The sequence below is a fragment of the Peromyscus eremicus genome, chromosome 4 (assembly GCF_949786415.1).
Source record: "Peromyscus eremicus chromosome 4, PerEre_H2_v1, whole genome shotgun sequence".
NCBI classification, from domain to species: domain Eukaryota; kingdom Metazoa; phylum Chordata; class Mammalia; order Rodentia; family Cricetidae; genus Peromyscus; species Peromyscus eremicus.
Genome location: NC_081419.1, coordinates 130,576,626 through 130,592,042, shown reverse-complemented (window position 1 = coordinate 130,592,042; position 15,417 = coordinate 130,576,626). Strand labels below are relative to the sequence as shown.

General features: G+C 42.0%; 2 protein-coding genes across 6 annotated transcripts in view; both read left to right on the top strand.

The window, feature by feature from the left end:
* The window catches only part of Mroh8 (maestro heat like repeat family member 8), a 78,924-nt gene that overhangs the window by 62,335 nt on the left and 1,172 nt on the right, over positions 1-15,417 (top strand). For 3 of the 5 annotated variants that reach the window (XR_009378945.1, XM_059261791.1, XM_059261794.1), the window contains 5 exons: positions 622-777; positions 4,097-4,219; positions 6,048-6,147; positions 7,725-7,790; positions 12,183-12,353. Coding sequence is in view for 4 of the 5 variants with exons in the window: in XM_059261791.1 (XP_059117774.1) it covers positions 622-777; positions 4,097-4,219; positions 6,048-6,147; positions 7,725-7,790; positions 12,183-12,331 (594 nt within the window). In the remaining variant the exon portion in view is untranslated. Of the gene's footprint in view, positions 1-621; positions 778-4,096; positions 4,220-6,047; positions 6,148-7,724; positions 7,791-12,182; positions 12,354-15,417 lie in introns of those variants that run through there. The other 2 variants (XM_059261792.1, XM_059261795.1) reach the window with 2 other exon arrangements.
* LOC131909887 (non-histone chromosomal protein HMG-17-like) lies at positions 10,452-10,891 on the top strand. The gene has a single exon (XM_059261799.1). It carries the CDS (start codon positions 10,497-10,499, stop codon positions 10,767-10,769), a length of 273 nt encoding a protein of 90 aa, XP_059117782.1. The 5' UTR covers positions 10,452-10,496; the 3' UTR covers positions 10,770-10,891.

The following is a 15,417-nucleotide window of genomic DNA, read 5'->3' as shown; positions in this document are numbered from 1 at the left end:
TAAGAAATGGGTCACAAGCCAGGCGGTGGTGGCCACACCTTTAATCCCAGCACTCAGGAGGCAGGCAGATCTCTTCGAGTTCGAGGCCAGCCTGGGATACAGAGTGAGTTCTAGAAAAGGCGCCAAAGCTACACAGAGAAACCCTGTCTCGAAAGACAAAAAAAAAAGAAAGAAAGAAAGAAAGAAAAAAGAAATGGGTCACAAGGGAAGGAAGGAAGGAAAGAAAGAAGTGGGTCAAAATGATGGCTGTACTTACATCCTTGTCCCAAATCACAAAGATTTCTAAAAGAAACATAAAGCACATTGACCAGCATCCTCGGTATATGCTAGCTAGGGTTTTGAATTTTAGCAAAAGAGCTTATGTGAGTAATTAAAACCAGTATTGGATACAAGCTTTTTCAGCAACAGGTGACATTACTTGTTTCTTGCTTGTACAGTTCAGAAACAAGAACACCAAACACAGGTCTTGCTGCCTCCCTGTACAGTTGATTTCTTGCCCTCAACCATATGCAGCTAGATAGCTTCATGTTAAGACTGATGGGCCAGACCCCTGGAGTTCATCTTATAAGCTAGTATGAGCATGTTCAGTGGGCTGTTTCCTTCTGAATCCTCCATTCTTAGGTGAGACATGGCATCCATCGTTTCTCCATGACTCTCTTTGGAGCCTCCATAAAGGCTGTGAGACACACAGATAAGAAGTGTGTGGAGAGCCACGTCCTGGAGAGCTTGGTCCCACTGCTTCTGTTTTCTCAGGACGACAGTGATGAAATAGCTAAGGTAATGTCAGGTCGTTTTAGCCACAAACAACTCTGAGTTCAGATCTAGCTCTGCAAACTGTTTATATCCCTGAGGGCACAGACTTGGCAGGCGCTTTCTTACGTCCTCTGGCACAAAACTACATTTCAGTCATTTCCCTGTGTAAATTGTGAGGAATCAAACTCTTAATTTCTGTTTAGCAAAATATGGTCGTTAGGGGCAAAAACTGTTTATTATCACTTTGTAGCTTAGCACAGAGCCTGAAATCGAATGCTCAACTCAAAAAACTCTGTGTTGGTGACAAACATGTTCTTTTCTTTCATGGCCTTGAGACATGGACTGTGTTGGAGTTAAGTTAGAGAATACCCTCTCTAGACCATCTGGAGACTTTATTTTTCCTAAGGCTTCCAAGGGTTTTGCTGTAAGGATTGTGGTTTTTCATTTAAGCCACCTAGTATTAACTGTATGTGTTCAGGCTGGGCATAATGGCACAGATGTGTAATCTCAGCTACTTGGGAGGCTGAGGCAGGAGGCTTTCAAGTTCAGGGCCAGTGTGGATAACTTAAAAGAGTAAGGCTGGCAAGATGACTCAGTAGGTAAAGGTACTTGCTGCCAAGCCTGACAACTAGAACCCACAGATGGAAGGAGAGGAACTGATTCATAAAAACACATGTAGAGACAGGGAGATATATAGATACATATATAGAGATAGATAGATAGATAGATAGATAGATAGATAGATAGATAGATAGATAGATAGATAGATAGAAATATATAGATAGATGTAATTAAAATTTTTAAATAAAAATAAAGTAAGAGGGCTGGAAATATAGCTCAATGGTAGAATGCTTGCCTATCACATGTGAGTTCCTGGATTCAGCCACCGGTACAGTAACACACACACACACACACACACACACACACACACACACACACACGTGCGCACGCGCGTATGCACACACACAGTGTTTAAGCTTACTCAGTTCATTATGCTAACCGTGATCACCAGTTATATCATTCCAGGGAGGAATATTTAGACCACAAGGATTCTGGAAGAATTCTGGAGATCAGTCTTTGTGTTCCCCCATACAGAAATGAAAGTCTAACTTTAAAAATCTTTAGAAACAGCCAGAGGTGGTAGTGGCACACACCTTTAATCCCAGCACTCAGCAGCAGAGGCAGGTGGATCTCTCTGAGTTTGAGGCCAGCCTGATCTATAGAGACCCAAGTTCCAGGACTACATAGTGAGACCCTGTCTTGGGGGCAGGGGAGCTTAGAAACAGGACTGAAGATTTATGTGGGCCCTCATACCTTGTGTGAAAAGGTCTATAGCTCTGTAGCCATAAATGAGAACCATTTCAGACCTCAGTAAAGTATAGCTCAGACCTTGTCATCCAGGTGATAGAAGCATATCTTTGGGGCTCACAGGTACATGGTGCTAATACCTTCCTCCAATCTGCCATCCCTTGGCAATCAGAAAAGGCCGAGAGCCACCAAGGCTCGGAGTTTATTTTCCTACAAACTTGAACAACTTCTAGCTAAGCTGAGCTCTTCAGAGAGGAGTCTGATCAGAGAGGTGGATGTTAAACTGTGTTAGGACAGAACCAATGCTCTAAGAAATGAAACAAGTAAATAATACATCTGTTCCCAACTGAAGCCCCTAAAGACATGCCATCCAAAATTTGATCATTCCTGAAGTAATTCCTTCCCTTCCTTTCCCTCTTCTCTTTTCTTTCCTTTCCCTCAACTCTCTTTTGTGTCTTTTGCTTTGAGACGGGGTCTCTGGTAGCTCAAGCTGATCTCAAACTAACTAGGTAGCCAAGGCTTGATTCTGGATGAATTTGATTGTCCTGCTTCTGCTTCCTAAGTACTGGGATTACAGGTTTGTGCCATCAATGCCTGCCTCGTCTGTGTGTGTGTGTGTGTGTGTGTGTGTGTGTGTGTGTGTGTGTGTGAGGCATTCTCACTATGTAGGCTAACCTGACCTTGAACTTGCTGTCCTCTTGCCTTTACATCCCAAGTGCTGGTTTTATAGTTGTGTGCCACCATACCGAGTTTATTTTTAAACTTTTTTTTTTTTTTTTTTTTTTGGTTTTTCGAGACAGGGTTTCTCTGTGTAGCTTTGCGCCTTTCCTGGAACTCACTTGGTAGCCCAGGCTGGCCTCGAACTCACAGAGATCCGCCTGGCTCTGCCTCCCGAGTGCTGGGATTAAAGGCATGCACCACCACTGCCCGGCATGTTTTAAACTTTTAATGTTTATTTTTATTTTATGTACATTGGTGTTTTGTCTGCATGTGTGTCTGTGTGAGGGTGTCCAACCCACTGGAACTAGAGCTACAGACAGGTGTGAGCTGCCATGTAGGTGCTGGGAATTGAACCCAGGTCCTCTGGAAGAGCAGCCAGTGCTCTTAACCTCTGAGCCATCTCTGCAGTCCCCTCATGTTTTAAACTCACGTTGTGTATTTCTGTAAATCTCTCAGCATATTTGCTTAACATTGTATTTATGATATTTTTATTGTAAGGCTATAGATCATTTATTTTCAGTGTTATGTGGAATTGCATCATTTAATCTAAAATTTACCCCATTCTCCTATTCCAGGACACTGAGACAGTGTTTGGTTTTCATGATTATAGTGCTGCAACAAGCACTTTAGTGCATGCATGTGAAAATTTCTTAAGGGCATAAAAACCTAGTGTGGGTACCTGGGTTAGATACTACATATCTACAAATTGCTACACAAATAACCTGAACTAATTTTTATTAGTCAATCCCCAGAGGGTTTGTTTTTGGTTGTTGTTTTCAAGGTCTCACTATGTAGCTCCAGATGGCCTGGAACTGGCTATGTAAACCAGGCTGGCCTCTAACTCAGAGATCTGCCCACTTGCCTTAGTCTCCTACGTGTTGTGATTAAATTAAAGACGTAAACCACCATACCTGGCCTTAAAGGGTATCTAGTGGACCTGAGACAAACAGTTTTGAATGGTGCTTAGTGGCATTCTGAGAGCACTGACTGGAGACGAGTCCTACTTGCTCAGGGGAATCCTGTCTAGAGCCTGGGCTATAGTGTATCTTACCTGTGTACCCCATCTACTAGTTCTCACTTTTCCAGAGACACTGGTTACTACATCCTTTTCAGCAACTTGCAGGTTTATAAGTCCTTTAGGGTCTTCAGGAGGAAGGCAGAATACCAGTTCACCCCCTTTCCTCACCTCACCCAGAGTAATTCTGGAATTATCAACCTTTCATGTTAGACTTTGGTGTCAGTTTTACTAAAGAAAATGTACCTCAGTTCAAGAGTGTTTGAAAATGCTGACCGGTTATGCTCTTTTCCCCCACAGGAGAGTAGACAAGTGCTAACTATATGTGCCCAGTTCCTGAAATGGAAGCTGCCCCGAGAAGTGTACTGCAAAGATCCCCTATACATCAAACCACATGAAGTCAGAAGGGTCTGCAAATTCTTTGTATGTGAGAAAGAGTGGCTTTGTTTTTTCTGATAGTTTTTAATGGAGACATATGGCATGTGGGAAACATTTCCCATCCCACCCTTCACAGCAGTAGTTGCCCTCCATGAATTGTTCAGTTAGGTACATCTCTTTCCTGTAGTTCCCCCAATTAGTCACAAATACACTTAAAAAAGTTGTGTGTGTGTGTGTGTGTGTGTGTGTGTGTGGTGTGTGTATGCACACACACATTGAGTCTGCCACAGTGTGGAAGTAGAAGTCAGTGGACAACTTTCAGGAGTCAGTTCTTGCCTTCCACATTGTGAGAGAGTCTCCTGTCTCCATCTCCCATCTCACTGGAGGAATGCTGGAATTACACATCTGGCTTCCAGGGGTCAAACTTGAGTCCTCAGGCCTGAATGGCAAGCACTTTTACCCACTGGGCCATTTCACTAGCCAACAAATTTGCTACTAACACATTTCTTCATATATGCAAAAAGCTGGTGGTACAAGATACGGTAGGCATTCCTGTAATAATATCACTCAGGAGGCTGAGTCAGGAGGCTCAGTGTGAGTTTAAGGGTAAGTTGAGCTATAGAGTAAGACCTTGTTTCAAAATAGTAATAACAAAATGACTGATAAACTAGAGAGCCCCACTAATTGCATCAAAAACTACAAGGTCAGACTGATAGTATCTACTCAAAATTTTTTACTTAGGCTAGGCTTGGTGGTGCACACCTTTAATCCCAGCACTCAGGAGGCAGAGGTAGGTAGATTTCTGTAAGTTCAAGCCAAGCTGTTCCAGGCCACCCAGAGCTACATAATGAGACTTTGTGAGCTGAACTGAAATTATACATTGTCTTCACGTCTATAGCCCTTTGCTTGATATAGTGGATTGTCTTATTTTCCATTAAAGCATAAGTCCCTAAGCAAGAACTGCCATAAGAAGATCGGATAAGAAGAGGGCAGCATGTCACTAGCCCTGAGACTCAGATAGCATCTTCTCTTTACAAACCCAGCAAAGCATATATGATCTAGGGTAGCGTTAGAAGGTCCATGCATAGTTTTCTAGAAAGCAATTATAGTAGAACCACCTGGATCCCACATTGAAGTCTCTGGGGATTTCTAGGAATCTTCTACATATCTAAAACCCCCGTGGTCTCTTCTCATCAAGCTTGCAGGGCTAGGAAGCATACTATAGTGCCCTTGCCTTTTTCCTGGGTATTAGGTCTCTGAACTTCAGCCATTACCTGTAGTTGATGCATTAATGACAATATTTCCAACAAGAAATTTGCTGTTCCCAATGGGTAAAAGTGCAAACTGTCCATGTCAGATTTAAGCTCTATGAGAAATAATTCTTGTCTGTTTGTGAGGTGCTTATCCTTCCAAGAGGCCCTTGAAAGGTACACTCATTCACCCAGAGAGCAAAATGCATCCTCTGTGTAGCAGGTCATGGCAATCCAGTTTTAAAATTTCTAGTTTGGCACCTGAAAATGAGTAAGGAGACAGAAAACTTCTAAGAAACAAAAATAGAAACTCCAGATAGAAAATAGTATGTGCCAGGAAAGGAAGCCTACAGAGTCCTCAGAGCCGGGCTGATGAGGCAGGAAGAGCTGGTAAGGAAGTTAAAACTCAAGGTGGCATTTAGAGGCGAGAAGACAGAGGTGCAGAGAAGCCAGGGTGACCCAATGGTGTCATGGACAGGTGTGCACAGTGGGTATTCTGAGGCCCTAACTTTACAGGGCTTGCTATCATGGCAAACAGTCATGTGACGTCACTAGAGTAATTCAGGCACTGCTCTACTCACCTGCTGCTACTTTATTGTTATATACTCTTCCCATCAACTTAGGGAGAAAAAAGCAAGGGGAAAATAAACATCCTAGACCAAACACTAATGTATTCCAAGGATCCAAAACTTCCCATCAGAAGAACAGCTGTCTTGTTTATAGGTAAAAGAAAACTTTGATTTGTATAGTTATATTATCCTAACCCTTCCCACCTTGTGTTGAGTATCCCCAGTCTTGTCTTTACATAGAATGTATTGCAGTCTTTTTTGCACCATAACCCTCTTATCCCTCACCCATTCCCATTTATCCCCTTCTTCCCAAATAGTCTCTCATCTACTTTCATGTCTTTTATTTTGGTGACTTAATGAGTTTAATTAGGGTTACTATAGGAGCATGGGTAAAGGGCTATTTACAGGAGCCTGAGTAACTCAGTGACTAGCACTAAGGAAAATGTTTCTTACTTCACGTTACCCCTTTAAGCAACCATTAACTGCCTATAGATCCTCAGGGAGATGTAGGACTTCACAAACCCCTTACCCCAGGAACTGCCTAGAAATCCTCAAGGGTATGTGGGGACTCCTAAGTCCATGGTGACAGAATGCTGGTGAGCCCAGTCTTGTGCAGATCTTATGCAGGCCATCACAGCTGCTGTGAGCTCCTGAGTGCAATGTCTAGAAGACATATTCTACAACACACCTGTTCCTTCAACTCAGACCTTCCTTCAGCTCCCTCTTCTCCAGTGTTTCCTGAGCCCAGGTTGGGGAGACAGATGTCTCAGGGCTCCCAATAGTCTTATTATCAGCACTCTGACACTATGAGTTTCTCCAATAATATGCCTACCCACTCCCCCCCACACACAAAAAAAACTTTCTCTGATCAAAGCTGACAGCAGCACTAATCTATGAGCATAAATCTAAGTGTTTATTTGACAATTTGATGGCCACAATAATCCCTCTAGCAAAGCAAAAATGATATCTTCTCTCTAGGGCCTGACCTCCTCTGCCACAAACTTCAAACCAGACTTATAGTATCAGGCATGATCTTTATGTAGATGACCTTGAAAATACTTTCAAGGAAGAAGGAACCACATTATTGACCAATAACTATAAAACACTTGGGAATATTGTTTTAATATTTAAAACTTTAGTGTTTGTATGTGTGTGTATGCTTGTAGGTGACATAGCATGTAGGTGACATGGTGGATATGTGGAGGTCAGAGAGCTAGCTCATAAGAGTTAGCTCTCCATCCACTGTGAATCTGGAAATTGAACTCAGGGTGTCAGGTTCATGAGCAAGCACATTAGCTCTTTAAGCCATCTTCCTGGCTCTTGTTCCTTATTATTTTGGTTATTTTTTGAAACAGGTTTTCACCGTATAGCCCTGGCTTGTCTGAAACTGATATGACCAGGCTTGCCTTGAACTCAGATAGATCCACCTGCCTCTGCTCCCTGAATGCTAGGATTAAAGATGTATGTTACCATCAAGGCTCTGCTTAGCTTTTGAGATAGTTTCATTGTATACTCAAGGCTAACTTGGAACTCATGGCAATTCTCATGCCTGAGCTTCTCAAGTGTTGGGATTACAGGTGTGAGCCAGAAAGCCTGGCTGGAATGTATTGTTTTAAATATGCCTTATTAACAAAAGTCTAATTTTGCCATCTGCTTAGATTATTAAATGATAAAAATGAAAAACTTTTAGTTTCTAAAAGTGAAAGTCTAAGCTTATTGTCTTGTGTTTAGGGATCTTATCAAAGTATGTGGATCCCAGTGAGCTCAAGATGAAGGGTATTGACTGGATAGAGAACGGTAAGTAATGCCATTGCTTGGATGTGGACTGCACTGTTTTGGAAGGTATCTGATTCTGTGACTACGGGCGGGCTCCGTAGCACAGTTGAGTCTGGCATCTAAAACTCTGGGCTTATGCAAGCAATGCAAGCACAAGTGAGTGTAACTCAGTTAGAGTGTGGTCTCCTCTTAGTCTAAGACCCCGTAGGAAAGGGTATGATCCTGTTTGTCCGGAACCAGCTTTAAGGACTAAGGGGGAAGTCCTGCTAAACTTTGTCAGGAAGTAAAACACCATCTTTCTAGAAATCTATCTTAACAAATTATGGTGATGTCTCACAAGAGCCTCAGAGACTGCCCCGCTGTCTAAGCAGCTGTATTGTAGAGTGTAGGACTTAGCTTGCCCCGCTGTCTAAGCAGCTGTGTTGTAGAGTGTAGGACTTAGCTTGCCCCGCTGTCTAAGCAGCTGTGTTGTAGAGTGTAGGACTTAGCTTGCCCCGCTGTCTAAGCAGCTGTGTTGTAGAGTGTAGGACTTAGCTTGCCCCGCTGTCTAAGCAGCTGTGTTGTAGAGTGTAGGACTTAGCTTGCCCCGCTGTCTAAGCAGCTGTGTTGTAGAGTGTAGGACTTAGCTTGAAGACGCTTTAGAGCCATCTAAGGCAACCATCGGAGAACTGTTTCAGAACTGTCAGAGGGGGAAACTTTCTGGAACTGCGTAGCTATGCAGATTGAGTGCTCAAAGAATTATTCTTCCCATCTAAGAATAGTGAATAAATCTGGAGATATAGTTTAGTGTTACAATGTTTGTTTAATATGTGCAGAGGTAGCTTAGCATTAGGCTGTAGGTTCAATCCCTAGCGAGGGAGGGAAAGGTAGGTATATAGTTAGAAATGCAAATGCACATTCTCACAATCTAAATCACTACTTTCATAACCAAATTAAAAATATCAAGAATTTGCTTTTTTTTAATTAAAAATTTTTTATTTACTTAATATGAGTATGGAAGTAAGAGGATAAACTACAAGAGTTAGTGATTCTTTTCCTCAACCATGTGGGTCATGGGGATTGAACTTAGCTTGTCAGGCTTGGTAGCAAGTGCTTTACCCACTACATCATTCTCTTTCTCTCTCGCTCGCGCGCGCTCTCTCTCTCTCTCTCTCTCTCTCTCTCTCTTTTCTGAGATAGAGTTTCTCTGTGTAGTAGCCCTGGCTATCCTGGAACTCACTCTGTAGACCAGGCTAGCCTGAAACTCAGAGATCCGCCTGCCTCTGTCTCCTGAGTGCTGGAATTAAAGGTGTGTGTCACCACCACCCAGCTTCCACTAAGTCATCTTGCAGGACCCAATTTGCTACTTTTAAAAACACAGTAATTATTGAAACAGGTAGGGAATAAAGCTAATATAAGGCAGACACTGCTAATTTTCTTAATATTTATTTTATGAATATGAGTGTTTTGCCTGCATATATGTGCATATCTGGTGCCTGCAGAGGTCAGAAGAGGACATCAAGATCTCTTGGAACTAGAGTTACACTAGGTTACAAACTAACATGTGGGTGCTGGGAACTGAATCCAAGCCCTTTGCAAGAACAGCAAGTACCCTTAACTAGTGAGCCCTGATCTACCACCTATTTCTCACTAACATCTACGATTTCTGCATAGATATTAAAATATTCTAAAACAACAGCAACAACAACCAGCCAGCTTTGGTGGAGTACACCTATAATCCCAGTACTTGCGACACTGAGGAAGAAGATTGTGTGTTTGAGGCCAGACTAGGCCTTATGTATAATGAAATCTTGTTTCAAAAAAGAAGAAAAGAAAGTCGTGTAAATTATTCTGTGGAGTAGGATACTATATGACTGATTTATTTCTTACCTAAAACACTTGGGGAACAAAAGTTCTATTCCCACACAGAAGTGACTCAGATAATAATGAGATATTATTCCATAAGACAATTATCCAAACTCAGGAGGTAAAGGCAGGAGGATCATGAGTTCAAGGTCATACCAAGACCCTATCTCAAAAAAAAAGTTTTCAGATCATACGATTCCATTTGGACAACAATATTGAAGCAAAACAGTGCATAGAAAAGGAGAAAAAGATCAGGAAGACATACTTTTTGTTTGTATGTTTCCAGACAAGGTTTTTCTGTGTAGCTTTAGCTGTCCTGGAACTTGATCAGTGGACTAGGCTGGCCTTGAACTCAGAGATCTGCCTCCTGAGTGCTGGGATTAAAGGAGTGTGCCACCACCACCCTGTTGAAGACATACTTTCAAAACAACATTCTATCTCTAAGTGGTAGAATCATACACCACTTATATCCTTCTGGTACTTACATGTATTATCTGAGTTTTCTATATAACAAACATGAACTTCTTTTGCCATAGGAAAATATAAAAGCTAAAACTTTAACCTGGGCATGGTAGTTTGTGTCTGATATCTCAGCAACATGGTAGGCTAATGCAGAGAAATGGCCATTCAAATTTAGCTTGGGCAACATAGGGAGAACCTGTCTCAAAAACAAAACAAAACAAGCCATTAAAAATTGTAAAAATATGCCAGGCGGTGGTGGTGCACACCTTTAATCCCAGTACTCATGAGGCAGAGGCAGGTGGATCTCTGTGAGGTCTACAGAGCTACTTCCAGGACAACCAAGGTAACACAAAAAACCCGCCTCAAAAAAACAAAACAAAACAAAACAAAACAACAGCACTGACGTCCCCCGCCGCCACCATGCCCAAAAGAAAGGCTGAAGGGAATACTAAAGGAGATAAAGCCAAGGTGAAGGATGAGCCACAGAGAAGATCTGCAAGGTTGTCTGCTAAACCTGCTCCTCCAAAGCCAGAACCCAAGCCTAAAAAGGCCCCTGCAAAGAAGGAGGAGAAGGTCCCCAAGGGGAAGAAGGGGAAAGCCGATTCTGGTAAGGGTGAGAGTAATCCTGCAGAAAATGGAGATGCCAAAACAGAGCAGGCACAGAAAGCTGATGGTGCTGGAGACGCCAAGTGAGATGTGTGCATTTTTGATAACTGTACTTCGGTTGACTGTACAGTTTGAAATACTATTTTTTATCAAGTTTATAAAAATGCAGAATTTTGTTTTACTTTTTTTTTTTAAGCTATGTTGTTAGCACACAGAACACTTCATTGTTTTGGTGGGGGGGGTGCGCGGGAGGAACATGTGTCACTAATAAAATGTCTCCCAAGCTGGATTGATGATGGCTGATGTTGGAAAACATCTTTCCCTGATGATTTTGAAAGACTCCTCTTGGCTCTCAGGAGAGACATCCTGGTGTTGACATATGTGGCCACCATGGCACAAAATGCCTTGTGTGGGAAACTCTAAATTCATTTCTGTGTCTTCCTCCCCTGTACCATCAACATAGACTTAACTCCCTTCAAACCAGAGACCTGTTGGAACCTGACCCCCAAAATTGGTTTTGCCGGTCTATCAGGCAATCTGGACTTTGCTATGATATGGTGTCCTCAGAAGAACAGTGGTTCCTTTTATAAAAGATTGTGGATCTTCAGATTGATAATTTTGCCGTGTTTGTTTCATTTCCTGAAAGTCAGGGTCAGCTTGGGAAAAGTTGTTAAACATCCTCAATGTGAACTATCAGCCCTCACTCTAAGCTCTCCCCCTTTTCAAAGCATCGAATGAAGACTCATCGGGTTTTATAGTGGCTTTCTGATTTTGGTAGTCTATACAAGAAGGGAGTTTGGAAGCTCTTGTATTCTGTTAATGATTGTCTGGCCATGTCTTGCCTGAAAAACCATGATTGTTTATGAAAAGTATCTTTAATAAAGCTGGATATAGTTTGGCCTGGAAGAACAAAACAAAACAACAAAACACCAAGACAAAAAAAAATGAAAAATACTAGCCAGACACAGTGGTACCCACCTTTAATCCTAGCACCTGAGAGGCAGAGGTAGGTAGATCTTTATGAGTTTGAGTCTAGCCCAGTCTACATAGTAGGTTCTAGGACAGCCAGAGCTACATAGTGAAAGAGAGGGAGGGAGGGAGGGAGGGAGAAAGGAAGGAAGGAAGGAAGGAAGGAAGGAAGGAAAAGAAAGGACAAAAAAAGAAAGAAAAATATTTCAAGGGAATAATGATTTAAGAGTTAACGTTTTCTTTAGAGTAAGGCAAGAAGAGGTTAACATTAGACATAGCTTGGCAGGCTCAGAGAAGTGTATTTTAGATAGACTACTTAAAATATGGCTATTGCAAAGGAATGAAATACTTAGTAATTAAGAAAACAGTGTTTTACAGATCAAAATTGGAATCAATTCACCAATCTACAGACTTTCATACAGCTTTGTAAAAGTTGCCCTTTTATCCCAGCTGCTCTGGTTTGTTGGCTACTTGGTATCCAGAACAGTACTCATTTCTAGAAACCTCCAGTCTTGGTTTTCTTCCATGTAGATCTGAGAGAACTGTTACACGACCCTGAGCCCTCTTTGCGGATCATCGCCTCCCAGGCTCTGTTCCGAATCCAGAGGGTGTGGAATGAGTCAGAATCCCAGATAAGAGTTTCCTGGTTGAGGAAGCTCTGTGGCTGTCTTCATACTTAGAATGCAAAGCACATGACAGCAGGTAAGAGCGAACCTTTCAGAAACCCCAGAAGTGACAAACACATTCCATTTTCTTTCTTTCTTTTTTTTTTTTTTTCAAATGTATCTGTGAGTGTGTGCACATGTGGAGGTCAGAGGACAGCTCGTGGGAGTTGGTCCTCTTTCCATAATGTGCATCCATCCCAAGGATCAAACATAGGTTGTCAGGCTTGGTAGCAAATATGTTTGCCCACTAAATTGATCTTGCCAGCCTGCATTCCCCCGTTTTTCTTTCAGACTTAGGCAACCCTAGCATGAAGCTACTTCCATGCAGTTAGTTACCTCCAACATAATCCCCACTTAAAAAAACATGTTAGTAGTTAAATGTACCAGGGAGTTAAGTTCTTGTTTTAAATTTGAAAATACAGTAAAAATTGTAGTGAGTTTGAGTCATGCAGACATCCACAAAATTTAAGTGCTGACGACTGCTTTAGAGATAGAGAGGTGGGGGAGATACTCCAGGGCCAGGGATATATGTCAATGGCAGAGTGGAAGTGTGCATGCCCAACATGTGAGAGGCCCTGGGTTCAGTGCACAAAAACAAACAGGTAACCCCAGCACTTGGGTTCAGTGCACAAAAACACAAGTGTAACCCCAGCACTTGGGAGACTGAGGCAGGAGAATCAGGAATTTAAGACCATTTAAGAATTAATTAAGAAATTGAGATTACACAGTGAGTTTGAGGCCAGTTTCTACTTCATGAGAGTCTGTTATATTCTGTCAAAAAACAAGACTTATGTGCCCATCTTTAATCCCAGCACTCAGGAGGCAGAGGCAGGCAGATCCCTGAGAGTTCCAGGCCAGCCTGGGCTACATAGCCAGTTCTGGGCCAGCCAGGGCTACACAGTAAAACTCTGTATAAACACAAAACAATCCTTAAGTAACAACAACAAAGAAGAGAAAAGAAAAATTCCAAGTAAATGACAGTGTTGCAGTGTTAGTAGTGATGACTCTGTTGTCAAGGCTGACTGATTGTCTACAAATCTTAAGGACAAGAGATACCAGTCTATTTTTACATTTTCATACCTAATATTTTATAAAATCTCAGAAGGCCTTTCTCTTGTCCAATTCCTTTTGAAGCCTGTGAGCAGTAACAAAATTCTGATAGGGTATAATGCTGACTCTATCACAGTATATACAAAGTTCCCACTCCTTTTCCCCAGTGTTCCTAATTTCTCCAACTACTGCTGCCAGGTCCTAGATAGCTCTAAGATGGAGTCTGTTTACTACCCACTGCCCAGTTTAATATAAGTGAAGAAAAGGTTCTCAGAAGATGAATTTTTCTAAGAAACAGATTAGTTGGGTTGGAGAGGTGACTCATGGGTTAAGAACACTGACTGCTCTTCCAGAGGACCAGGGTTCAATTCCCAGCATCCACATGGAGGCTCACAACTGTCTCTGACTCCAAGATCTGACACCCTCTCACAGATATATGTAGATGTAACCAACCGTCTTATTAAATAAGAAACACAGAGCCGATTCAGAGAAGAAAGCCAAGAGGTAAGAACTAAGAGCCTTACCCTTCCTGCTTCAGCTATCCTGCTTCAGCCAAGAGAGCTCTTCGAAAAGGGGCCTCTTTCTGTGTGTATGTCTTTATATAGTCTAGCTGTTCTGCCTTCTCATTGGTTGTAAACTAAACACGTGACTGCCTTGTCACTGCCTGTATGTACCGCCCTCCAGGTCCTTAAAGGCATACGCCACCACCGCCACGCACTTGCTATGGCTCTAAAACTCTGACCCCCAGGCAACTTTATTAACATACAATTAAAATCACATTTCAGTACAAGTAAAATACCACCACAGATATACATGCAGGCAAACACCAATGCACATAAAAAAAGGAGAGAGAAACAGATTAGTTGAATAAATACCTTGATGACTGCACATAGAAGGAACATACTAGAAATGAGGTACAAAGTCTGACTTCCAAGCTATTATTTAGTGGAGAAATCTAAGCAGAAAGCCAGAGCTGAACTATATGGGACAAAAGAAACCTCTTGGGGTGATATGGAGAGAAAAAGGAAATGTGACAACTTGTGGCAATATTGTGTTCCCCAATATATTGTTCACCCTAATAAACTTATCTGGGGGTCAGAGAACAGAACAGCCACAATATTAAACATAGAGGTTAGGCAGTGATAGCACTTGCCTTTATTCTAGCATTCAGCAGGCAGAGATCCATCCAGATCTCTATGAGTTCAAAGCCACACTGGAAACAGCCAGGCATGGTGACTCATGCCTTTAACCCCAGGAAGTGATGGCAGGAAGCAGAAAGGTATATAAGGCGTGAGGAGCAGGAACTAGAGCCTGTTAAGCTTTTAGCAGCAGTTCAGCTGAGACCCATTTGGATGAGGACACAGAGGCTTTTAGTCTGAGGAAACAAGATCAGCTGAGAAGATAGTGAGGGGAGGTTAGCTGTGGCTTGTTCTGTTTCTCTGATCATTCAGCGTTCACCCCAATACCTGGTTCTGGGTTTGTTTTTACTAATAAGACCTGTTAAGATTCCTGCTACAGCAACTGGCAGATGAAGAACTACATCCAATAGTGAATTGCATTGTTTGTGTTGTTCAGTAAGCATTCTCAATCTTTATTCACCCTCTTTCCCAACTTTCATTGCTCTCTCTCTGCTGAGATGTCTTTAGGACCAAATCCCTCGATAGTTCATAGTGAGTGGAAAGTGGCAATATGCTAGGTGTAGCTCCTGGAGGTTCAAAATGAAGACCTTAGTTGTCTGATAGATTTAGGTATGTCCAACCTATATATAGGCTGCAGGGCACAGGCATCCTAGATGACAATGTCACATTGGACATCCCTACTTAAATCTTCACTCTGAGTCAGAGCAGAATATATCTAAATCACTACATTTAATACTGCAATGAATGCTAACTAAACATACATTTGAATTACATTCATTCCTCACCATATTCTCCTTGGCTCCTTTTAGGAAACCAACTCTATCTACTTCTGACCTAGTCTGTTTTCTAGATTATCCAATAAAAATGAATAGCAGCTTATTGAGAGTTCACAATCAGCCTAATTCTGAGCAT

Coding starts and splice junctions, on each gene's coding strand:
- LOC131909887 (XM_059261799.1), top strand. CDS start 10,497: ATGCCCAAAAGAAAGGCTGAAGGGAATACTAAAGGAGATAAAGCCAAG.